This window comes from Indicator indicator, chromosome 7 (genome assembly GCF_027791375.1).
Source record: "Indicator indicator isolate 239-I01 chromosome 7, UM_Iind_1.1, whole genome shotgun sequence".
Classification (NCBI taxonomy): Eukaryota; Metazoa; Chordata; class Aves; order Piciformes; family Indicatoridae; genus Indicator; species Indicator indicator.
This window is the reverse complement of record NC_072016.1, coordinates 28,372,382-28,397,636: the sequence shown is the minus strand read 5'-3', so window position 1 is coordinate 28,397,636 and position 25,255 is coordinate 28,372,382. Positions and strand designations below refer to the sequence as shown.

At 39.6% G+C, this 25,255-nt stretch overlaps 1 protein-coding gene across 2 annotated transcripts in view; it reads left to right on the top strand.

The window, feature by feature from the left end:
- ANK3 (ankyrin 3) overlaps nucleotides 1-25,255 on the top strand; it is a 207,418-nt gene that overhangs the window by 146,407 nt on the left and 35,756 nt on the right. For both annotated transcript variants that reach the window (XM_054382436.1, XM_054382435.1), the window contains exons 27-36: nucleotides 6,244-6,468; nucleotides 9,531-9,685; nucleotides 16,977-17,188; nucleotides 18,558-18,765; nucleotides 19,860-19,956; nucleotides 21,153-21,381; nucleotides 21,967-22,092; nucleotides 22,826-22,948; nucleotides 23,430-23,456; nucleotides 25,142-25,223. In XM_054382436.1, the coding sequence (XP_054238411.1) occupies nucleotides 6,244-6,468; nucleotides 9,531-9,685; nucleotides 16,977-17,188; nucleotides 18,558-18,765; nucleotides 19,860-19,956; nucleotides 21,153-21,381; nucleotides 21,967-22,092; nucleotides 22,826-22,948; nucleotides 23,430-23,456; nucleotides 25,142-25,223 (1,484 nt within the window). The remainder of the gene's footprint in view (nucleotides 1-6,243; nucleotides 6,469-9,530; nucleotides 9,686-16,976; nucleotides 17,189-18,557; nucleotides 18,766-19,859; nucleotides 19,957-21,152; nucleotides 21,382-21,966; nucleotides 22,093-22,825; nucleotides 22,949-23,429; nucleotides 23,457-25,141; nucleotides 25,224-25,255) is intronic.

The window sequence follows — 25,255 nt, the reverse complement described above, 5'->3', positions numbered from 1 at the left end:
TAGAGCTGAAAATGTGAGAATTGCAGTGTGAAAAGCTGAAGTCTGTTGGTTATCACAGAAAGGTAATGTCAGCAAGGGACCTCAGATTGCTGGTACTCCACTTAATTGCATTAAAGAAGGATAAGATGTAGTCAAACCATTCCTGAACTATATTAAATTTCTTTATAGTCATTAAAAATAAGATTCTGTACTTCCCCAGCTCAGTAGTTTACTGTTCTTTGTTATGATATTTATTCTTCTGACATTCAACTTGAAGTTTCATTGCTGCATATTAAGCCAATTGTTATATCCACAGTAGTCAGGTAGAACAATATTTTACTGGTTTCTTAACAACATTTTTTATGTTGGTAGATAAATAATCGTCTCTTTTATAGCCTAAAATGTCCCAGATCATCCTAGGTGGTCTTTTCCACATATCAGCACATTCTTGATGCTATCACCTGCCTGATTTAATGATAATTTATTTCTAAGCCAGAATCGCTACCTCTTTGGTCTGACACATGACACACTTAATCTTGAGCAACCCCACAATAAGAATTATCTTTTTGGTAACTGCAGTTTTCATTAACAGATGTTTGTGACTTGCTAGAATTTCTTGGCTGCTTTTTTTTTTTTTTTTTTTTAGAAATTCTGCAGTCTGGTTATTTTTCCTGTTTTGTACTTGTCTGTTTGACTTCTTCTCTCTGTGTTTGCCTTCATAGTATTTCAGTTTGTTGGTTTCAGACCCTTTCCATTTTAGCAAGAAAACTTTAAATTCTGATCCTATTTTCCAAAGATTTTTTCAGACTTCCTTTCTGTCCAGTGTTCTAATCATGAATGAAGGCATTAGCTTAGTTAGCTGGCCCAGGACAGCACAGTGAATTCTCCACTTTGAGTTTCTTTTCCCTTTAACAGTAAAGCACTGATGGTATCTCTTTTGAGATAACTTCTCAGTTGATTGTGCACTTACCTTATCTATACTGTACCTTGATTACTTACTGAAATACCAAGACTGTACTTCCAGCACATCCTCTGGGTAAATTACCCTCTCAAAGAAGGAAGTTAAATTCATTTGACATGAGTTCCTCTTGGGACTTATGTTTTGGGTCCATTTTCTATTGAGGATTTGATATAATCTCTTGATTAGGTCCTAGATTGATTGTTGGATAATTTATTCGAATACTTCTGGTAATTTGGGTTAGATTGATTGGTCTAAAATTTTCTATCTCCTTCTCATCCTGGTACAAAGCAGGTTAGATGTTTGCACCATGCCAGTCCTCTGGGACAATAGTTGTCTTGCCCTTAGTTCTTCAACATGCTTGCTAGTGGTTCCAACTCTCAAAAGGGACAGGTTCTGTGGACATGGGATCTTTCCCATCAACTACTTCGGATCTGTTCCCTTTGTGTGTCAGTCCTTATTAAAGTAGATACTGTCTTAGTTGCTGTCCAGAGTGGAAGGGCTGCAGATATCTGATATGCAGAGGATCATGACTTTTCACTCTCTTCTGACAGACTTTTTGTGAAGAGCACCTCCTTTCCTGCTTGTTCACAGTGCTTCCTCACCAGCTTTGTCCCCAGTTCTTTCTGTGGTCCAAGGCAGAGGTAGACTGGCTGGGGCAGCCTGCTGTTAGCAGCCCTCATGTTCTGGATCACCCTGCACCCAGGGCCTGACCCCACTGCTTGTTGCATTCTTCATCCTCCTGCAGGTTCTGTGATGTGCTCCTCTGCAGTCCACTCCCTTGGGTTGCTCTTTTCCCTGTTTTCTCACTGTTACAAGAAAGCATTCAAGCCTGTTCCCATTTCTTAACTGAGGCAGAAGGGGAATTCTGGGAGCAGGATTTGGAGATCCAGCAATGTATCAGTGACAGGGGAAGAAAGACTCTTCTGTTTTTTCCCATTTTTTAAGCCAATAAAATGTTTTATATTTTTCTTTCTGAGTTCAGATAAGCTGTTTTGCCAGCATATATTTTGAATAGGGTCCATTGTAAAGCAGTACATTGGAGTGTGTCATGTGTCTTGAAGCCTCTGGAAAGGTACGGACCCTTCACTAATGTCACCTTCAGCTTTCAGATGTGAACTTACTTGTGCAACTGCCCTAAATGAAAATGTGAGTGTGCTGTCTTCATGTTGCCTTCTTTAACTCCTTGGTTTTCTTAGCTGAAAGAAATTAATATGTCATATTGCCTTCTATACTGAGAAACTTGGAAATGCTAGATCCAGTCTTGCAAGGTGGAATCCATCAAATTAATTAGTTTACACCAACCTTCTGTACACACAAAGGAATTCATTTGTGAAATCACTGTATTGAATGCAATGGTCTGATGCTTCTTTCAAGGCTCCTTTATACATCATATCTTGGAAAATAAACTGCTATAGAAAAGTACAAGAACTGGTTTTCCGTGGCATAGTGAAGCAGTCTGGGCAATTAAATAAAAAGTTGTGCTACAATAAATTCTCTGTTGATCTAAGTAAATTGCAAATGCTTTTCTCTTCTTCATGTGCTGCATTTCTCAGGGAAATTATGGACCTGTACTGACTAATTAAATTAACTCTTCCTTTCAGACACTTTTTCCATGTACAGCATATTTTGTATGACATAGGTCACAATACGCAAAGTAAAAGCCAAATAACTTCCAAAGTTGGCCTTCAAATGTGTTGCTTTTGTTATTTTTCTGATACATTTCCTTTGCGCTTATTATTGATGGTTTTTTTGTTGCTTGTCTCTAATTATCTTACATTAATTTTTCCCATTTGCTTTCTAAATTATTTTGCAGCTATTCCTCTCCACTTCCCCAGTATGATTCAAGGTGATAACTCTGTGCTTTTTGTGAATCCTCTTTTCTTTTTTTCTCACAGAGTGTGTGTAGATGTCTGTAGTGCATCCTCCCACATCCTCATCGCTTCCATGTATTCAAGTAGAAATGCTCATTAGCCTTTAGCATTGTGTTTTAGAGATCATATTGTAGTTTCCATTACTAGTGCAGCATTAATTTAGGTAAGCATCAGCTACTAATCTTTTTGATAGAAAGTGCATGAAATAGTCTTTGGAATTATTGTCATTGTTTTAAACGGTAAATTACTAATTTGAAGACTAAACAAGGAAATAATATCCTGTTGTCAATGATTGCCTTTATATGGGAGCAATAAGTATAAAGTTTGATCTCCTAAAGATTTTGTCTTCACTGAAGGCTGCAGTGTGGTGTAGACACCAAAGCTGGCTATAATGGGCCAGTTCCTGCAGTGGGGCATAGACTCCTGTCAAGGGTTAATCTATCCTTTCTGTAAGCAGTGTGCATAAGCATCTCTAAGCCCCAGGTTGCCAAGGCTGGACTGATCTTGAAATCTACAGCCTAAATATACATGAGAACATGGGTACTGATTTTTATAGGTACTTAGTTTTAACTGCCATTGATTTTTTTTTTTTTTTTTTTTTTTTTAAAGTCAGTTGATTTAGGTGCCTGGAGATTTTTGACAATCTACTCTTACATACTTATGTCATCTAAATAGGTTGGATACAGAGAATGCAAGCATTGACAATTTTTCATTAGGTGAAAAAATCCTGTTCTTATTAATTCTAAGCTGGCAAAATGTGCCAGTAATCACAGCTCCCAAAACATTGCTTTGTATGGAGCCATCAGGCCAAGCTCAACCTTTCCAAGCTCCTGGGAGGCTTCTTTAGCACTTTGTGCTAAACCAGATGTGCATCTGTGGAGCTGATGAAGCATCGACCCTGAAGGGGTGCTCTAGTCAGCCACCCCTTTACCCTGCACAATGGGTCTGAAGTGGCCCCATTTCCTCTGCAGACAAAAAACATGTGTATTTTTCAAAAGGCCACCAACACCAATTGTAACAGATTCCTTTCAGTATTCTCCTTTTGATGGCTAAGGGCTGGTGGTCCATGCTTAATATTTTACTTTGCTTCATAGTAAATTTTAATGGATTGTCCTGAAATCTCTTCACAGCTAGTCATGACTTTGCTCCTTGCTCTGAAGATCAGCGATTGGCCTACCCTTCCACTTGCTCAGTGATGTCTGCCTCCTACCAGCAGACTTCACCACCCACCATAGGGAGCAGTTGCAGGGAGAAAAAGCAACATAAACATGCTGATAGGATAATAGTGCTCAATGAGCAGAGGAAAGAGGGAAAACGAGGTCCATGCTCCCTAGAGCTGTTGTCTGTGCTTGGCACAGTCTTCTGTTATCAAACAGCAAAGTGTTTGATTAAGAGCTGACAAACACCTTGAGATCTATAAATATTGAGATTGACATAACTTCAATACTCTTTAATAGAGAATGAGTGTATTATTTTTGACATAAATGCAGTATTTGTAGTAAGCACTTGGTTAGCCTTTCAGCAAAAATCCTGACCCACTAAACCAGTTCTTATGATGAAGTGGGATACCCTAGGAGCAACATTTGGATTTTTGTTCAGTAGTGTACAGTGGTTTTATTTAGGTGAGAAATATGGATGCAATTTATTTGCATGAAAACTACTGTGAAATATTGTGAATTTTATTCCATGCTTCAGTATTACAAAATGTTTTAGGCATAAGAAATTGTAAACTAGGATTAGGGTCAGCTCAGAAGGCTTTTCACCTCTCCATCTTTACTGATGGATTTTAATGTGCTTTGAAGAAAGACATAGTAGCAATTTCTTTATCTGAAATTTAACTGGATAATCTTTCTGTCCTGCTTCATATATTTAGAGCTTGTGTCCCTACCTGCTTGTCTCCTCCAAACCTCTAAATACCAAGGTTTGATTATACTCCTGCCTTTGGGTAGATTTTTCCCACCCACATTGGCTGGACTTGTGAATGCAGCTTGTTTACAGGCCTGGCCAGTACACATCAGCTGTTATTTTTGGTGTCTTGCTGGTCTCCAAAGCAAATGTAGCACTTACACAAATTCCCATTCATACTTCAGAGCACTTGGGAACTTTTTTAAAGAATCTTTGTGACTCACTTGGATTATTAGATCTTACCCTTAGTTAGCTCTTACCCTTAGTTCAAGGGTAAGAGCCAGGAAATTCAATGGATGCACCTGATAATCGTTTGAAGGTCTAGTTTCTAAGATCTGAAAGTTTTGGCACCAGCTTGAAAATAGTGAAATGATACAACAGATGTGCCAACAATGCATATCATAAAGAAGGAGCAAACAAATGTATTGCCATCAAGAATGAGTTGGTGATTGATGTCCATCTTGATATAGGCCTGTTAGTGCATCTTCTACCTGAAGCTGTTCTCTCTCAGCAGCTTATGGTACAATGGAAAAGGGAAGTAAGTTTTGAGTTTGGGGAGAGCCCCCGTAGCTGTCTAGTCTTGCAGGAATCTGTATGTTTTGATCCCTGTAAATTAGAAGGATTTTTGCTGCAGAATTTTGAAACAGGCTGAAGTTTGGGTTTGGTTCTGGGAGGAGACTCCACTTCCTTGTCACTGTTCTGTTAAAGACAGTAACATTTCACATATGCAGCTTCTCAACATTCATAGATGAAATAAACCATGGCTATGAATGATTATTCTTGTTAGCATTTATTATTTCCTTGCTATTAAAAACAATTTTATTTTAAAATTTACCTCTCATGACTTACAAATGTAGTTGCTTACCATTCTGTTATTACATGCATTAGAATTATACTGGAAAATGTGATTTTCCTTTAATGCCACTTGCTGCTAATGAATGTCCCCTTCAGAGAGGAGCAGTGGCATGATTTCTTCCAGAGTACCAGCAGCCTAAAGAAAGTTATATATTTGACTTTCTCACTGATTCCTCATCAGTGGAAGCCCTTGGCATCCCCTGAAGTATGCCAGTACTCACTCTGCCAACCACCATCAGCGTTTGTCAATGACCCTGTGAGGAGGGTTTGAAAACTGAGATCCCAAATATAATAAGCATTTTTGACTCTTCTTTTTCTGCACTGTCTAGTTCCATTCTGCATGTGAGGCTGACTGCTCACAGTAGAGCTAAAAGTAGCAGAGAGATGTTTTTTAAATTCTAATAAACCTCTACTAATACACTACTTGTGTCTTCTTTTAATCCAAATTACTCAGTAGCACCATGATGTTGCTAGACTTTTAGCAATTCCTGCTTTTGATAACCAATAGTTAACATGTAAGTATAAGTTTTGAAAGAATCTTCATGTTCTTTTTAGTTTAGCTGGGATCAGGAGGACTTTTAAAATAATGTTTTAAAGACTCTGGAAGTTGATTGTTTTCTGATCGTCTTGTTTTGTGACCACTTCCATTGACATTTTTCCTTTTTCCTACAGTTTCCTGGTTAGTTTTATGGTTGATGCACGTGGGGGTTCGATGAGAGGTAGTCGTCATCATGGAATGAGAATAATCATCCCACCACGCAAGTGTACAGCACCAACTCGCATCACCTGCCGCTTGGTAAAGAGGCATAAACTGGCCAGCCCGCCACCCATGGTTGAAGGAGAAGGATTAGCGAGCAGACTTGTAGAAATGGGGCCAGCAGGGGCACAATTCTTAGGGTGAGTTTTACTATGATTTTCATTCTTTACGCTCATGTTGCATCTTTCATTTCCTTTAACCTGTGGATCTAAGTAACACTGACTCTACCTCATTTGAGCATGTAAGACAGGCTACTCAATTTGAAATGTCAAAAAAACGCCAATCATCTGTTTCTTCCACAAAGCACCCTTGTATTTTAAAGGCAATTTTGCTTCTGTGATGACTACAGGGTGGAACCAAAGGTAAGGAAGGCCGTGAAAAGCCCAGGTCCTGCCCCCATTTGCTTTTGCAACATTTGAAGTCAGAAGTCATCACATACCTACAATCCAGAACAAATTCTGACCCTCTTACATGTAGAGTATTGGAGAAACATCACTGTCACAGAAAAGTGTCGAAAAGTCACCCACCAGACCCAAATATTAAGCTCTGTTCTCTATGCCACTGCATGTGCTGGAGTGGCTGGGAGCTGCCTGTCTCCATCTCATGGAGCAAGGCCACTGAAAGCAATGGCAGAGCATTTGTAGAGCATCAGGTAGCACAAATACTAGGAACTGACTTTTTAAATCTTAAAATAGAGGAAACAATCCACTATGATGTGGCTTTTTTTTCCTAATTATAAATTTTGTTCATTACCATGAGTGGTACCTCGGTGTAAACTGATGGTTCTGTCGGGAATGACAGCTTGTTCCTAATTTCCCCTTCTCGTTTCTCTTCCTGCTGCATGGATGTTATTCAGTAAACTGCATCTTCCTAACACTCCTCCCCCTCTAAATGAGGGTGAGAGCATGGTTAGCCGAATCCTGCAGCTTGGTCCACAAGGAACAAAATTTATTGGGTAGGATATGTACGGAAAAGATACAGAATGTCTACAGTTTTTCTTTTGTTTCTGATTTCTTTTTTATTTGTTATTCCCATTTTATTTATTCTTTTTTTCAGTTTTCTAAAGCTTTCAGCTGATTTATGTCACTGAAAGAAAATCATAGTGGCTTGATTTAATATAGCTCTGCTACTACCTTGTGCTTACAGGCATGTAAAATTCACTGCCAGCATTCTGCTTTCATAACTTCCGTGCTTTTTTAAATTTGAAGTGTTTGAACTGCATCAATTACATTTTAATACACAGTGACAGTCCTTTAAGTTCAACCCTGTGGTAGAGAAGGTATTTACAGGCCTTGAACGAGTCTATTTCTAAAATGTAATCACATAAAAGTCTATTATTTATGAAGGATTATTTAGAGGAAAAAAAGTCATTGAGCAAATGACTTCATTCCACAAGGTTGGAGAAATAATAATCTTTTCAACCAGCAAGAGACATCCTGTTAAAATAAATTCATAAATCCAAGTATGCTAACCAATAGCAGTGTTTAGTTTAAAAATGTCAGAATATCTCTATGTTTTTTACTGTTGTTTTTGAAACATATTGTGAAATTTATTACACTAGGTTTTCAAAACATTAGTGTTTGGTGTTCCAAACCTGTTCAATACCTTCTCACTGAGTATTCCTGTTAAATGTCATGCACAAAATTGTGTGGTTTCTAAATATTTACAGAGACAGTATCTGAAATATTAGCCTGCAAAGATTGTATTACAGTGTTAGTTTCCAATTTGTACTCTTTTTGATCTAGAGAGTAAATATATTAAGCAATGTATTTGAATTTTTGGTATTTATGTACTGTGCACAATGGGAGACAGCAGCTACAGTCCTATTTCTGTTTAAGAACTTCAGATTAAGAATAACAGCCTGGGTATTCTTAAAAGCATCTAAAATTTGTACTAATTAAATTGTCTTTTCCTATTTTTATGGGGAAAAATTCCTATCTAACTCTTCTCCCATGCTATTTAATGTGAAAACTGGACTTCAAACTAGTTTGTGTTTTTCCTTCATGGTAGCTGTTGTGGTTTCTCTGCTCTAGGAACTGATTGGTTAAGGCATCCAGCACCCTGCAGGTGTACAGTACCATGCAGTACCACAATGCTGCATACTTAGCCCATCATGTGAGGTTACTTTCAAATGAGTTATTACAAAGCAATGAAATCCTTTACAACCTCTGTAGGAATATAATGATACTGTCTATTTAAATGTCTTAAAGCTGCATAATCCATAGTTGTTCACTTACTTCGTGATTTCAGTTGGTTTGTCTTAACGTACTTTAAAAAGCATATCCTGCCTGTGAAGTGTTTGGCAAAAGTGTCTGTTTTGTTGAGGAATGGCACATGAAATGAATGGTGGTCTCTGTTGGTTGGTCACAATAACTGTTCAGTAATGCACTTGTAGTCCTCTGTTGAAGGTATGTTGTCTGGTGACATAGGTGCATTATTAACCACCTTCTCATTTCCTTTCCTTCCCTTCCCCTAATATGTTTGACAGTAACTAAGTGTGGTTGTGATGTTGCTTATCTCTGAGAAATCCATTCTGAAGTGATCTAAGCATTCCCCAGTGGTGTTTACAGTGCAGATTTAGCAGATGTGATTTCACACATGAGAACCAGAAAGTGAAGCTAATGAGAATCAACCTGTAGTGTTTCACAGAATTGCATCAACAGGGAGCCAGGAGGAGCTTTGAAAAGTTTAGTACTTAGTTTGGAGTTTCAGACCTATATTCATGTGCAGTTCCTGCTGCAGTCAATAGCTGTTGCATGCAACCAGATAACTGAACTGTTTCTGAACTGACTTTGCCCTTTTAAATCCCTTGAGCCAAATCCCAACTTTGACTGTGCTAATGTCAATTAAAAGTCAGCAGAGTTGTGTACACTGGAAGCAGGTTGGATCACCTACATCACAGGATAAATGAGCAGGGAGAACTCTCCTTAGCAAAAGTTGCCACTGTTTTGTTTCATGTAGCAAGCTGTTTCACAAGATTTATATTTAAAATGAGCTCTATATTAATATTTTCAAGTTATCTATTAATTAAAGTTTAAATGATAAAGGATTGTGCAGCTTTGGCAATTTTAAAAACATTTTTACTGTGACAATGCTTATTACTTAAAATTACTGCACTTTTCTTGAGGACTAAACACCCATAGCAAATTAAGAGCAGTGAGGACATACAGGCTTATAAATGACATGATTCTTTTTTCTCTAGCCCTGTCATAGTGGAAATCCCTCATTTTGGATCAATGCGAGGAAAGGAAAGAGAGCTAATCGTGCTTCGGAGTGAGAATGGTGAAACGTGGAAGGAGCACCAGTATGACAGCAAACATGAAGACTTAACTGAAATACTCAATGGCATGGATGAAGGTAAACATTTTCTCAGAGCTTTAGCAAGCCTTCATTTGTGCAGGCTTGCTAACAACAGACTACAGCAAGTTCAAGTGAAGCAGTGCAGGGGATAGGTGACTTTGGGGAATACACCGTGTGTTGCATATTAAACTAATGGAAAGGGTGTAAAGAGAAATTTTAGCAGTGGCCTGGAGTGGTAAGTTTTGGTCTGAAGTCTTGCCAAGTTTAAGCAAAGTTACACAGTGCTATACAGCATGAAGTTGAGAATAACATCCCAGCTGGAGGTAAACTTGTTTCTGCTGCTCAGGCAGGGCCATGTGAAGGTCATTCCACATCAATAATGAAGTTTAGATATCAGTCATATTAGACTTTCCCATACATGCAGCCCTCAGATCATTCTTCTTTGAAATGGTTTTGTTAGAGGTTGCCTCCCACAAATACACAACCTTCCCAATGCCCATCTGGGAAGTTTGGCTCCCTTGTTTTGCTTCATTGTTGCTGTTTTTGTGAGAGTCCCTCAAGATGAGAGGGCTCAGCTGTACACAATTGCTGAGACAGATGGCCCTAGTGGATGCATTGTCAGCAGAGCCAGGCTGGCTTTGCAGTGATTCCTTGGCACCACTGCTTGCTTTTCCTAGCAAGTATTTTTCAGTACGTGTGTTGATAAACCCTTGCTTGAACTCTTTGCATCTGAGCATGAAAGAAATAGCTCACATTTCAGATTTTAATTTCCTTTATGTGTTTATCCACAGGGTTTTCTGTGGATAACCTTCTACAGAAAGTCACAGTGTGGTGGGGTACAAGCTGCAGGAAAGTTCTTTCATTATCAGCAAAAACGTTTCAAGATGATCAGGCTATGGATGGCAGCTATGAGAGTTATCTGTGAGCGGGCTCTGCCTTTGATCTCAGTCTCTCCTTGTTTGAAGAGGGCAGGCTCAGCAAAAGGGCATGCTTTGAGAACATGGAGAGTAGTGCTGTTGTGAGGGACTCTCTGGATGTCTAAGTTTTAGCATTTTTACTGATGTCCTGGTCATCTGGGAATAGGATGAGCAGAATGGTCTTGTCCAGTATTTTCACTTTGAAGTACTTGAACTGCACATGAGCTTGTAAAACCCCAGAGCAATGGCAAAGATCTTGTTATGTGATGATGTATTGTAGGTATTTATCTCAAAATAAATATAGAGCCAATGAAGCAGTAGAGCAGAAACATTGCAAATGTTGGATCGGTAGACTTGGAAAAATACAATAAACCTCATCACATACTTAAAAGCAGTGGAACATGCATAGCCCTGCATAGTATTACTTGGGGAACAATTGGTTCAGGACTGAGGACAGTAGTTGCAGCCTTTCTGGAAGAAAAATCTCAACATCACCCCCCTCCTTCTGCACACTAACATGAGATGAGGAAGTAATGATTTGGCATTTGGGTGAACCCATCAGTGTGTTGTCAGGGGTGAGGTACTCAGAACTGTTTAGCAGCTTGTGTAGGTGCTTCATGTGCTTTCCAAGCTGAGCTTAGTTCAATTTTGGGACAGGAAGTTTGGGCACAAAACCACTGTTTTAAAGTTCTCAGACTTTCATCACATATGAAAGAGCTTTACAGAGATACCACATAGATAAATTCAAATTTTACAGAGAAGAGCTGAATAAATTAATACGTTGAGAGAGATGAACATGAAACCCTAAGTGCTTAGAGCCTAAAATAATAAGCTTCACAATTTGGATCCAGAGTACAACTTTCTGATGTGTTGAAGATTTCAGGTCATTCTTCCTTTCTGGGGAACTGCTGTTTGAGATTAGCAGTTATATGTACAGCCAGCAAATCACAGAAAGTATGATGGATACTGCACCTTAGAAGCCAAGCCACAAAAATATCTTTTGCCAATCCATTTACAAGAGAGAAAGGAGTAAAAACACTGCAGACATGCCCAGAGCTTTGTGTTGATTTTTTTTATTCAGTTCATTTTATCTTAATACTTCTCTAGTTAGGAAAACAAAACAAAACAACCCTACCATCCCTCTCTCATTAAAATAGTACAAAGGTCTTGACATATTATACTCCAGTTAAATCATACCTTTTCTGTGTAAAAGATCTTCCAAGCAGAGACATCAAACTGCATATTTGTAGGATTAAGAGTAGGCTGTTTTTTTGTTTTGGTTTTGTTTTGGTGTTTGTTGTTTTTTTATTTTGTTTTTTCGTGTGAACTGTTACTGATTTGTTACAAAATACTGCAGGTAGGTTTGGCTCTGAAGGAGTATCTTGCATCTCAGAAACCATAACTTTGGAAGAAGTGTTGTTACAGGTATAAACCCTGGAGGCAGAAGCTATCTCTAACTGAAATAAAAAGCAGCCCCATGGTAGTCATTTCTGGAAGTTTACAAAGAAAATTCATCTGCACAGCCATCCCTAAATGCCACAAGATGATGCAGAAGTGTCCAGCTTTCTGTTTAAAGTAATTGCCCCATCTTGTGTTAGGCCTGCTGTGATTCACTAATTCTTTCCTATTTGTGTAGTGAAGGAGGGCAAGCAGACTTTTATTCCCAATTCCTTAATATATTGAATTTTTAAAGACACAGTTTGCTTCTCTGTTTTATTTTTCCTGGTTTGTTCTTCCACTTAGCTTGCAGGCATGAGAGCGAGGACGTCTTTCCTCCTCGCCCTCCAAGGGGACTGCTGACAGCCTGCCTGTTCTTCACTGGAAGCAGCACCATCTGCTGGAAAACCTGGTCTCAGACTCAAAATAATTCAGAGCAGGAGGCAGCACTTCAGGGTGCTAAATGCAGAATTAAATATAGCAGAAGTTTGCTTTTATTATCATGAAAGAACAATAAACGGTGATGCAAAAAGTCAGTTTTCCTTTGGTGCTGTCAGGTTCCTGTTTAAATAGCTTTTATTCTAAAGATGGTGCTGTACTTAAACAAACATAGGGCTGAGGAAATACATGGAACTTGGTATTTTTAGGAAGAGGAGGAGTTTGGTTCCAAGCACAAGGGTAGCAATTCACAGCTCTCAGCCATTTTACTTTTATTTAGACTTGAATCAAGTAAAAACAAAACAAAAAACAAAAACAAAAACCCCAACTGAACAAGCAAAAAACAACAACAGACAAACAAACCCCTCTCTATATATTTTTTAAGAAGTTTTTAAGAGTTTTTTAAGAAGAAGCTGTCTCTTGTAATTGGCAAATAGGTTATCCTTTCAGCCAGGCTTCATTTAATGTAATTTGTGTTTCATTTTGCATTCCTGCACCCTGTACAAGTAGCTGGACACAAATTGTGGGCATAAATGGACACACTGGGGTAGCAAATCTTTTGACAGGCATTTGCAAACTAGTGAGTGAGTCAAGAAATGTAAATATTTGTGGCTACAATATGCTTACAGCTGCACAGTGTGGTTTCAGATGTTAAGCAAGATTTTTTTATATAACTACTTCTTTGAATCTACAGATCAAACCAGAATGTGACCTTGTTTATGCTTGAAGTTTAAAACATCGCCAAAAGCCTCTGCTGTGATTTTGCCATCTTGCCAAAAAAATTTTAAACATATTGTTGTTAAAACCTCACATTGTGAATGGCAAGATTAAGAGACTGCGCAAAAACAGACAAAAGAGCACAAAAGGATATTGACTTATTTGAGAATGAGACCTCCTCATGGCACTGTGCATGTCTTGTTGCCTGTATGAAATACTGAAGCTGGGAGAGCTCCTTACCAGCATTTTAAAGACAAGTCTCACTACCCTCAGCTTCTCCTTGCTCCATCCCATGTGCTCTTTCTGCCTCCATCCTCCTATACTTTTTTCCATGTGAGAGCTGCCTCCTGGGTGCCCTGCCTGCTTTTAGTGCAACAATTTCTTAATCGGCACATCCTGTGTGGGAGAAACGTGTCCTATGCTTTTCCCACCTTCCAGACTCTGCACAGCAGCAAGGTCAGCTCTGCTCTAGCTAGTACTAAAGGAGGGCTGCTGAGTAGAGGTGAGCTTTGCTTTATCATTGGTAGCAAAACTCTTTTAAGACCCTGGAAAAGGAAATGAGATACCAGATTACACAAAGACACCTTGAAGCTCATGAAACACCCAGATGTTCTGTGACTTCTTTTATTCTATTTCCAGTCAGAGGATACTAGCTCTGCATTACTTTATCTGAAAGAATAAAAGAAATTAATTTGATCCACATCTGCCTCTCACTTAACAAAATCGATGTGACTGCTTTTCATGACCTGAGCCGCACTATGTGAGGTCCCTCTCTGACCTTTAGGATGTGGCTGGGTTTCTATTCTCCTGTCCAGAAACCTTAACATAATGTTCATGTGGCAGTATGGACTAGAGGGTGAGGAGGAGTGATCTTCCTTCCCTCCTTCCTTCCCTCCTTCCTTCCCTCCTTCCTTCCCTCCTTCCTTCCCTCCTTCCTTCCCTCCTTCCTTCCCTCCTTCCTTCCCTCCTTCCTTCCCTCCTTCCTTCCCTCCTTCCTTCCCTCCTTCCTTGCCTCCTTCCTTGCCTCCTTCCTTGCCTCCTTCCTTGCCTCCTTCCTTGCCTCCTTCCTTCCCTCCTTCCTTGCCTCCTTCCTTCCCTCCTTCCTTGCCTCCTTCCTTCCCTCCTTCCTTCCCTCCTTCCTTCCCTCCTTCCTTCCCTCCTTCCTTCCCTCCTTCCTTCCCTCCTTCCTTCCCTCCTTCCTTCCCTCCTTCCTTCCCTCCTTCCTTCCCTCCTTCCTTCCCTCCTTCCTTCCCTCCTTCCTTCCCTCCTTCCTTCCCTCCTTCCTTCCCTCCTTCCTTCCCTCCTTCCTTCCCTCCTTCCTTGCCTCCTTCCTTGCCTCCTTCCTTGCCTCCTTCCTTCCCTCCTTCCTTGCCTCCTTCCTTGCCTCCTTCCTTCCCTCCTTCCTTCCCTCCTTCCTTCCCTCCTTCCTTCCCTCCTTCCTTCCCTCCCTCCATCTCAACTCTTCTCCATCACTCCTATCAGCTTACCTGAAGGTAAGTGTACCATACATTTGGATGGCAGGGCAAGGCATATATACACAAAGTAGTCACAATATCTTTCTCATGATTTACAGAAACTTAAAAGCTGTAAGTGTTCTTTGGGCTGTTAGCACAAATCTGGGAGACAGTGGCACTGGGAGACCCTTCCTAATTCTGCCACTAACCTTTCTGCTTTAGATCTCTCTGCTTTGCCATCCCTGTCTGTAAGATAAGGTGTATAGCATACTTCTCTATGATTAAAAAAAAAAAACCAAACCACACAAAGCCTAACCAACCAACCAAAAATTGCTTTGAGTTTTTAACTGAAACACATCACATAGGAATGAAGTGTCAGCAACTGAGGAGAGCAGTAACAATTATAACTCTTTCTGCAGGATGCATGAGGTGTTTGGGAAATGTGACCTCTTCCAGAACTACTTTTCCCTGTCTTATTAATTAAGTCATGCTAGCATTTCTTATGGCAGTCAGTGAGGCGGTTTGATTACTCATCATTTTTTTTTTTTTTCTGTTAGAGGGCAACTTCATGTAGAAGCTTACATATGTATTATCCATACAACCTCCCCATATGCAGTCCAACTCCTCTCCATACCTGCCTCTTGTGCTGCCACTCTAATCTTTACATCTTCTTCCTCTTCTAAAGGAGAGTACCTGCCAGGCAGGCTGAGAGAATTTTGATGTGTTCTTACATAAACCACTAATTTTCTACTTCAGGAGAATGTTAATTATCCTTCGTCTCTGTGAATAGTTTACAGTGGTTTAAGCTCTAGCAACAAATAGGAGAATGCATAGGATTTACCAGTCAAGATTATACCTGCAAGAATCCAGTTTGTCTCCTGCACAAGCCATTGCTTCCAGAGGCTACAGGCAGAATACCTCATTCATTAAAGGCTTTCAGATGTCAATCTCTGAGTCAAAGTAAATAGAAGCTGACATTATGATATGAAATTATCCTCTTCTGGTAGGTACATATGGTCCACAACAACATCATGCAATTAATTTGAATTACCTGCTGAAAGTTTTATAATGGAAAATTGACATTTTACCAAATTTACATTCTAATTCTCTTGGAACTGTACTTGAGCTTACATGTTCAAAGGAGGAAAAGGTCTCAGTCACATAAAGGATTTTACAAGTGTCTTTTGTCTCAGTACCATTTCTGGTCCTCCTGCTTTCTCTTGTTTCATTTGATAGAAACATCATCCTTCAAGGCACGAGATTTCTTTAGGAATGTAGTGCCCTCTTTAAAGAGGAAAATAATCATGGAAATGTGTGGAATGAAACTCAGTTACAATAACTAAAAAGACTTAGTACAGGAAATGACAGGAGAAATGCATTCCAGTTATGTAATTTTCTCCATTTGTGAATAGTGTTTGTATCACAGAGATTTCACTACTGCATGTAGTTGCATAATTAGTTATATTTGTGACATCACAGTTTTCCTCTGTGCATATATGTCATTGTCATCTACATAATTAATGAATTAATATGGATAGATAGTCTTTGCACCTGTCTGAGCCCTGGGTGACCCTACAAGGTAAGAATGCATCTGGGAGCACTAATTTTTGATGACCTGTTTTAATTCCAGTTGTCTTTGAGGATGCATCAAGTTTCTCTAGGAACTGAGGAGCGTAATGCAGTTTTTGGGGCAGATACCTGAGTGGCTGAAAGCCTGATGTGGAAGGAGATCCTTGCTATGTATTCATTGGTAGTGCTGGTAGGCCAAGCTCTGTCACATCCATTGTTCACTGGAGAGCTCAGTGACTGGTCAGGATTATATGGGTATCACTCTGGGAAATAACTTTCTCAAGTGCCTTAGCTGGGCAAACTGAACATGTGCCATGAAGTTAGACAATTCATAAAGTGACTGTGATTTCCTGTGGTTTTCTGCATGTTGGAGCTATGTGAGAGAGGAGGCTGGAAATACACGTTTTGAAGGTGTGCACAAGAATATCAGTGCACTTGTGTTCTTCCACATACGGATCTGGAGCAAGAAGCTTGACCGTGTCCCCCAGACCTCCTTGGACTTCCATGTTGTGTGGCAAGCCTGCCATCCTATGGCTGCTGCTGCTGTAGAAACTGTTGTTCCCTAGTGCTTAGGTGTCATGGCATCTGTGTGTCTGTTGGCCCTCATTGTCAAGATTCATGCAAAAGTTCAAAGAGCAAACCAAAGCTTGCTAATTAATAGCACTGAGTTGGTTTATTTTTTTCCTGTAGTAAATAAAACCCCAAACCATTTCTCAAGCATTTTAAAGCATATTCAAAACCTCATACTCACAGATGTGTCTGGCCTGAACCTAGGTAGAGTAATGCCTGAATGTTTTAACTGTCTTCTCCTCCCAGAGCTGGACAGTGCTGAGGAGCTAGAGAAGAAGCGCATCTGCAGGATCGTCACAAAGGATTTCCCTCAGTACTTTGCAGTGGTTTCACGAATCAAGCAGGAGAGTAATCAAATTGGCCCAGAGGGCGGTGTGCTGAGCAGCACCACTGTGCCACGTGTCCAGGCCTCCTTCCCTGAGGGTGCTCTAACCAAAAGAATCCGTGTGGGACTCCAGGTAAACGTGCCCTTGTGTTCATATCCACCAGCACCTGCAAGCACTAGCTGGTCTCAGTGCATGAGGCTTGCAGCCTCCTTAGTAGTGAGTTTCAGAGTGGGTAGTATTGACATTGACTTGTGTCTTCCCAAGCATGGTCTCTGTCTCTCAGTGCCACCTTGGTGCAGGTGGTGCACAGTCTTCCTCCCTGTGGCAAAAGCCCAGCTCGCCTTTTATCATCACCTTTGGTATTGCTTAGCATCTGAAAAATGGAAAGAAAAGCAAAAATCTGGAGCCACCACAGTGATAATTGTCTGCCATCTTCCTGTTGGCTGTGGCTGCCAGCTCAGCCACTGTGAGGTCCCAGTCTCCTGTGGCAAAGTAGCAGCTTGTGATTGGTGTCGCTGGGCTGTCTTTTGCCATAGGAATGTGTTTGGTAAGGATTTCATGCAGCTGCTTGCCAGCAGTTACTGGGTCAAAGACCTCCCATATACATCTGTTGTAGCTTAGGGCAGTCACTATTGCTGTTTCTGGCCATAGATGGAATCTGGTTAAACTGACTAATTTAAACTCACTTTACACTGCACAGAAAGTGGAGAGATATTCTGTAGGAGGTATCTTTTATTTTGCATTCTGTTGTCACTTAGAATTACTTAATAACCTGACAAGTCTGATGGGTTCATGAAACAGGGATACCAGTTTGGATTCCAGTGCTTGGAATTTGTGTCTGGACTTCTCTGTTAATGACATTTCACATCTAGAGATGATTAACCTTGAGGAAATGGTTATACATCTGCTTTTCCAGAGCTCTCTAGGATGAGGGAAGCATGATGTCTCCATATGCAGTGTTGTGACTGCTGAGATTGCAATTTAGCTACATGTCCATGCATATCAATACATTGTGCAGCTCAAATAACGCAGCAAGCCACAGGTCAGTGTGATTGAAACAGTCTTGATAGTTAAAAATAGAAAAGCAAACAGATGAAAATACCATTTCCAATAAGGTGTCATCATGTTTTAGTTCAAGCCTTACATGACAAAACTTACAAAAATTCTACAGTGTTTCTTCCCATGTGTATTTAATATCACCCATCACTGTAAATCAAAACCAAACGCACTCTGAAAAACTCTCAGCAAATACTGCAGGTGACCTTCTGAGATTTATAGTTTTACTCTACAAGTTAGCTATTAGGAAATCATAAGCAGACTGTTGAGAAAAAATGCTAAGCATGAATTATACTAATAATCACCCTCAAGAATTAGTAGGTTGCTATGGGGAAAAAAAATTACAGAAAAATAAAGGGAAAATTGAATTATCTTTTGGAAAACAGTTCTGCATGTCTATCACCAGTTTGTATCTCTAGTTTAAATACTTTCCCCATGTTGACAGGCTCAACCCGTTCCAGAGGAGATTGTCAAAAAAATCCTTGGAAACAAAGCAACCTTCAGTCCCATTGTCACTGTGGAGCCCAGAAGAAGAAAATTTCATAAGCCAATAACCATGACAATTCCTGTGCCACCTCCGTCAGGAGAAGGTGTAACCAATGGGTACAAAGGAGACACAACGCCCAGCCTTCGACTTTTATGTAGCATTACAGGTTAGAGAAAATCATGCTCTTTGCAAAGCTCTCTGTGACAGCAGTGCCTCTGCACTCACTCTCACCATTGTACAACTCATGCTTTCCTGCAAGGGAACATTGATGTGCTTGGCCCAGCAGAGTTCAGATCAGTTCTCCTGACTAAAGCCAGCTGAGGTCATTTGAAAGTCTCCCACTGGTTCCCCAAGCTTTGACTCTGGTCTCATGCCACTGTAAAAGAACTCTGCCAATAGATATTAAATGCCATGTTATATTTAGTCAGCATAAAGAATTTTAGCCTTGGCTATTAAACGTTGTTGTCAGTAAAAGTGGTTTGCAGCAATAATTCTGTGCTCGCTGCTCTTGGGGGTGGATTTTCTATTAATTTGTAGGCATGTACTTTTCTTATGTCAACATTGTTTTCTGGTGTGTAACATATAGAGGCTGGAAATGACCTTTTAGATCATTGAGTCCAACCATAACCCAACTGCCATAACCACTAAATCATATCCTGAAGTGCCACATCTACACCTTTAGGGATGGCAACTCCATCACCTCCCTGGGCAGCCTGTTCCAATGCCTCACCACTCTCTCAGTAAAGAAGCTTTTCCTAATGCCCAATCTAAACCTCCTGTGGAACAACTTAAATCCATTTCATTTCATCCTGTTGGTATTTATCTGGGAGAAGAGACCAACACCAACCTCACTCCAACCTCCTTTCAGGTAGATGCAGAGAGCAATAAGATCTCCCCTTAGCCTTCTCCTCCAGACTAAACAAACCCAGCCAGCTCCCTCATCTACTCCTCATATGCCATGCCCTCCAAAGCCCTCACCAGCCTTGCTGTACTTCTTGGGAGATGCTCCAGGACCTCAATGTCTTTTCCATCCTGTGGTGCCCCAAACTGAACACAGTAATCAAGCTGTGGCCTCACCAGGGCCAGGTACAGGGGCACAATCACTTCCATACGGGGGAATACATAACATATAGCTAAGCTGTTGGAGATGTCTGTGGCCTAGGTTCTTTTTTTATGTGTGAATCAAAATAAGAATGTTCTTACGTAGTCTGTATATGCCTGGTGTTTGAAAGAAAGTCTCCATGGTTTGTATTTATGTAGGAGGTACTTCACCTGCGCAGTGGGAGGATATCACAGGCACCACTCCGCTGACGTTTTCAAATGACTGTGTCTCATTCACAACCAATGTTTCAGCCAGGTATGGTAACAGAGCTTGCCAAGTACACCTAAGGATCAGGTTCCCTTGATTAATGGAGGGCATACTTGTGGGACAGCTTTTCGGCTTTTTGTAAGTCTTTTGCAAGACTGATGAAGCAGTAATGGATAAGATGCTTCTTTGTCACTAAGTATCAGCATCCCACACATCGGAGGCTTTGTCCTGGTCTTTTCTGCTGCCAAGATGTCTCCTGGCAATCATACATGCTGTTTCTTCAAAGACTGTGGTGCCATGCAGAGATTTGGGGATTTTGGGTTTTGTAAACAACAACAGAAAGGAAGTTTATCTGGGAGGGTGTGTGTCATAAAAACACATTTGTTTTAAAAGTTGAACATGTTCAGTTACTGGCTGTGAGATTTCAGTTGAAAATTACGTAAAATTACTCTTACAAAAATACCATTTGCCAAAAAAAAAAAAAAGGTTTGAAATTAATTTTGATGGACTTACTGGACATAAATGCTGATTGGAGTCATTTAGCAGGTTGTACAAATGTACAAATCGTGTATCCTAGTTAAAACTCCTAGTATGCCAGGGAAAAAGTTTATCATTCTGTACATAACATTCGCACCTATAAAAAGCTTGATAAAAAAAATTTCTGAAATAACCAAATAGATTAGGGCTGATATATTGTGGAAAAGTCTCCTGTATACTACAAATTGAAGTATTTATAACTTGTATCAAAATTGTCATCAAATTCTTAATTATGAGATGAGAAAATGAGTTTCTCTTTGGGAGACTTCACTGTGGGCATATTTGGTTTCAACCTATATGAGAGATGTGATTTTGCTGTATAGCAAAATTTGCTGGTTTTGCTGTTTTATAAAGTAGATTGTTTTAGCAAATCAAATGTACAATGAAGCATCAGCGTGTTCCAATATACATGGTTTGTGGTCACAAGAAATGCAGTTTCCCTACTTTGACTTTAAATGAAGCTTAAAATAGATAGTTTTATGAGATATTAGTGTGAGAAGCATCAAATCAATACATCAACTTGTGTATGTTACCATGTGTTCCCAATTTTGGATAGTTAAAGCTCCACTGAAATTGGAAGGAAAATTACAGCTTTGAGAAGTCTACAAGGACAGTACACATGTGAAATGACAGAGGATTACAGGACATGGTTTCCCTTTAAAGCAATATTTGAAAGTTCATCTAATGGTTTACTTTTTCCCACTCAGATTTTGGCTCGCAGACTGCCATCAAGTGCTAGAGACTGTTGGACTGGCAACACAGCTTTATAGAGAATTAATATGTGTTCCTTATATGGCAAAGTTTGTGATATTTGCCAAAATGAATGATCCTGTGGAATCCAATTTGCGTTGCTTCTGCATGACTGATGACAAAGTGGACAAAACTTTGGAGCAACAAGAGAACTTTGAAGAGGTTGCAAGAAGCAAAGACATTGAGGTATATTTCTCACTCACAGCCAGCTTCCTCCTTGCAAACGAACAATATGTTTTTCAAGTGGCAACAGGTCCTGCAAAATCCACTATAAACCCAGTTAAATAAAGATTCACAGCAAGGCTGTATCAAAAAACTTCTTGGAAGGAGGCTAGGAAAGGATGGAGCAGGAGGGGTGTGAGGACCTGTCTCCAAATGGATGCCTCTGGCTAGTCTGCTATGGGTTTTGTATGTACTGCCTGCTAAGTATCCCTGTTGGGCTTTGCAGATGGCTGGAATTCCTTCTCATTGGCCTTGCAGACACACAGTCCTGAGAAGTGAATATGTAATCACCAATACACTGTTTCTTGAAGGAAATCTATATGTTCTTACTCCAGAAAAACTACTCCTATAGCTCTTGGTTTCCTATACTACCTGCAGTGGTTATACCTTGCCATAATGCAGTGATTTTTCCAATTTATTGAGGAATTTAATCTGAGTGGGGACTTGTGCTAAAATCAGGAACTATGATGGGAGTAATCATAATATACTTTTGCACATGGATCTGCTATGAAAAGAGGTTTTATTGACTTTTATTTATTGCTTTGGTAGGTTCTGGAAGGAAAACCTATTTACGTTGATTGCTATGGAAATCTGGCTCCTTTGACTAAAGGAGGACAACAACTTGTTTTTAATTTTTATGCTTTCAAGGAAAATAGACTGCCATTCTCTATCAAGGTAAAAGCAAAACAAGCCACATCATTCTGCTGATTTTTTTTCTTCCCCTAGTGATAACACCTTTCCAGCCCCATAGGACTGACTTGCCCTGAGAATTTAAGTGTCATTGTTTAACACATGAATAACATGGAGAGGGTGCTTTGCCAGAAGCCACAAAAGAGCCGCTGGCAGTGCAGGGAGCAAAATATCCATGATATGAATTCACAGCCTTTTATTAAAACCATATTTCAAGTTAGACCTCCACAATGTTACTAGTAGATCACTATTTTGCAGGAACTAAGCAAATGAGATACATTTAATAACGTACTATACAGCAGAACACTCTCTAAAAAGTGTGCACAGACTGTGCATCTCTAAATTACCGTGAGTGGACGCTCAATTTCCTTAGCCCTGTCATAACTGCCCTGCCAAATAAGTTTGTAAGCGTTTTGGTGAGCACAAGTTCAAAGCATGGCAGAAGAAAATGAAGATGAGCAGAAAATCTCAATAATATCCTAGTATGAAACTGTCTGATTGGACTTAGTCAAAATCTTGCCTTGCATTGATTTACCATCAGAGAGGTTCAGGCTGATCTAACTCATAGTAATGCCTTTTCTCCTTTAGCACCTCATGCTGAGCATCAGCTCAGTAGCATTGGTCTTTGTGAAAAGAAACTCAAAGAAATGCTCCAGAAACCCTCTCTAAGTATCTGAATTACTACATAATACTACATTTACTAAAATGTCTTTTCTAGGTAAGAGACACCAGCCAGGAACCTTGTGGTCGATTATCATTTTTGAAAGAACCAAAGACTACAAAAGGACTGCCACAAACAGCTGTTTGCAACTTGAATATCACTCTGCCTGCACACAAGAAGGTATTTGTTTGGAAAAGTAAATGTTTTCCTTAGGGTTGGTTTTATTTTTGCTCCCTGACTTTTTTTTTTTTTTTCCTGCTAGTGATAAAGAAACCCTGTCAAATACCAGTAATGAGAATGCTTTGGAATATGATAAAGGCTTTTAAAAATTATGTTTTATTGGTTTCTTATACGTAGAATGCTTTGAAGTCTCTTGCTACTGTGGTGTCAAGTTCCTATAATTTTTATGATTCTGTTTACAGCTCATGCTTCAGCCTGCAAGCCATAGGTTTAAGCTTTCAGTAATGTCATGTGTTGATTTGCACTGGATGTAAGATTTTTTTTTTTTTTTTGCTTTTATGTTGACATTTTGGATTTGCTTTGCATATAAATCAGCTTGCATTTTGTGCTCCCAGTTTGGTCCTTTTCATATCCTGATATTCTTTTCCCTGCTGTCCATTATAATATTCCTTGTCTCTGCAATGCATCTTTGGACCAAAAGGAAACAGAGTCAGATCAAGATGATGAGGTAATATAAACACTGTCTTCTGTTTTTATTTCCTTCAGATTTAGTGAAGAAAAGTAGTATGTTCTAGAAAAAAAAATGAACAACTATTTTTAACTATGCCACTGAAATAATACCTGCAGAATAACCATATCCTTCAACATCTGGTAGTCTCTTGCAAAATGGTAGAAGTGCACAAATATGAAAAAAAAATATATATTATGAAATTGAACCAAATATTTAATAATAGCAGTCTAAAATTTAACTCACTTCCTTCTGAAAAAGAATAAAATCATAAAATTCAGACTAGGTCCATTTGTGGCAAAATCAAGAAGAATATAGTGAATATGATTTTACCTCTTGGACTAATACTGCCAGTGCTTTGGAAACTTGTCTCTGAGAAGGAACGAAGTGTTGCTGAGGCAGCAGTAGTGGACTGTAATATTTTACTTCTGACCATAAACTGGATTCTTCTGAAAAAGCAAAAAAGCTAAAAGCAATTTCTGAATATTGTGTACAAATCTGTTTTCAGATAAACCTCAGATATTTGCAACTTAAAAATCCACTATTTTCTGGAAAGTGTTATTTTAGTTTGTGAAGAAATTGAGTGGGTTTTACTCATTAGAGGTGATAATAAATGAGATCACCTTAGAAGAGAATCTACATAAATATATTCCCTTTATGTAGCAGCAAACCTCTCTCCTCTTCCTGGTAGCAGTAGCCACCTACTGATCAAAATAATAAAAGCCCCAAACCAAAACACCCCTTACAAGTTAAAATATAATAATGGCAACCACCTCAGTTTGTCTCCCCAGGAATTATTCCCAATGAGCTATTAGACAGCTATAGCAATAGTTTTCTTTCTAAACAAACCATATTTTTAGCCACACAATCAAGTAAACTGATCTCGAAGGACTTTTAATGTTTAAGACACCACACTAGCAGCTATGCAATGGAATGCAGCAACTTACAATGCAATGATTAGTTAACAATAATAGTCTGCTTTCTAATCTGCATCTTTGCATTTTGTGCCTATTAAAAAAATCCCCTCCCATGCCTTTTTTGTCCTTAATGTATTCACTTTAAAGCCAGTGTACATTGTGGTGTATGTGCTTTCAGTACAAATTAATGTGGGGAGAAACATTTGATTGGTCTAAGTTGTACTCTTATGAATGTTTTATGTTTGTATCTGTAGTCTTTTGTGTTGATCTCCTGTTTCTAGCCAAAGGTGGTGTCTTTTACTAAGAATGAATAATATTATGCCATTTCTAGCAGTGTGAAGCAGTTTATTAAGTGATAAAGGGATAATATAGTCTCAAGATACTTTAAGGCAGGATCATGAGCTTCATCTCCTATCTAAGTTCTTCTACCTCATGAGCAGGAATGAATCCATGGGGTCATCTTTTAGGGTTCCATCCCTTCTTACTCCAGAAGAGTAGTCATTCATAGCAGGATTCTACCACCTCCAGTAGCCATGCTCCCTGCTCTGCAGTGCCTGACACTCATTACATGGCAGACAGGAATGGAGACCAGCTCCGTCCATTCCCTGCCTGCTTGCCCAAATTTGGCTTCAGCTTGCCTTCCTGCAGTTGAACGGAAACAGCCGTTCTCCCTCGTGGGAATGTGTCACGCTGGCGTCGGATGATTTTCTGTTCACATGGGGGATCAGGGATGCTCAAGGCACTAACCAGCATCACGTTTTGTTGCAGACGGAGAAGGCTGACCGACGCCAGAACTTTGTCTCCCTTGCTTTACGTAAGCGCTACAGCTATCTGACTGAGCCTGGAATGAGTGAGTTGCTCTTACCAAAGTACTAAACTGCA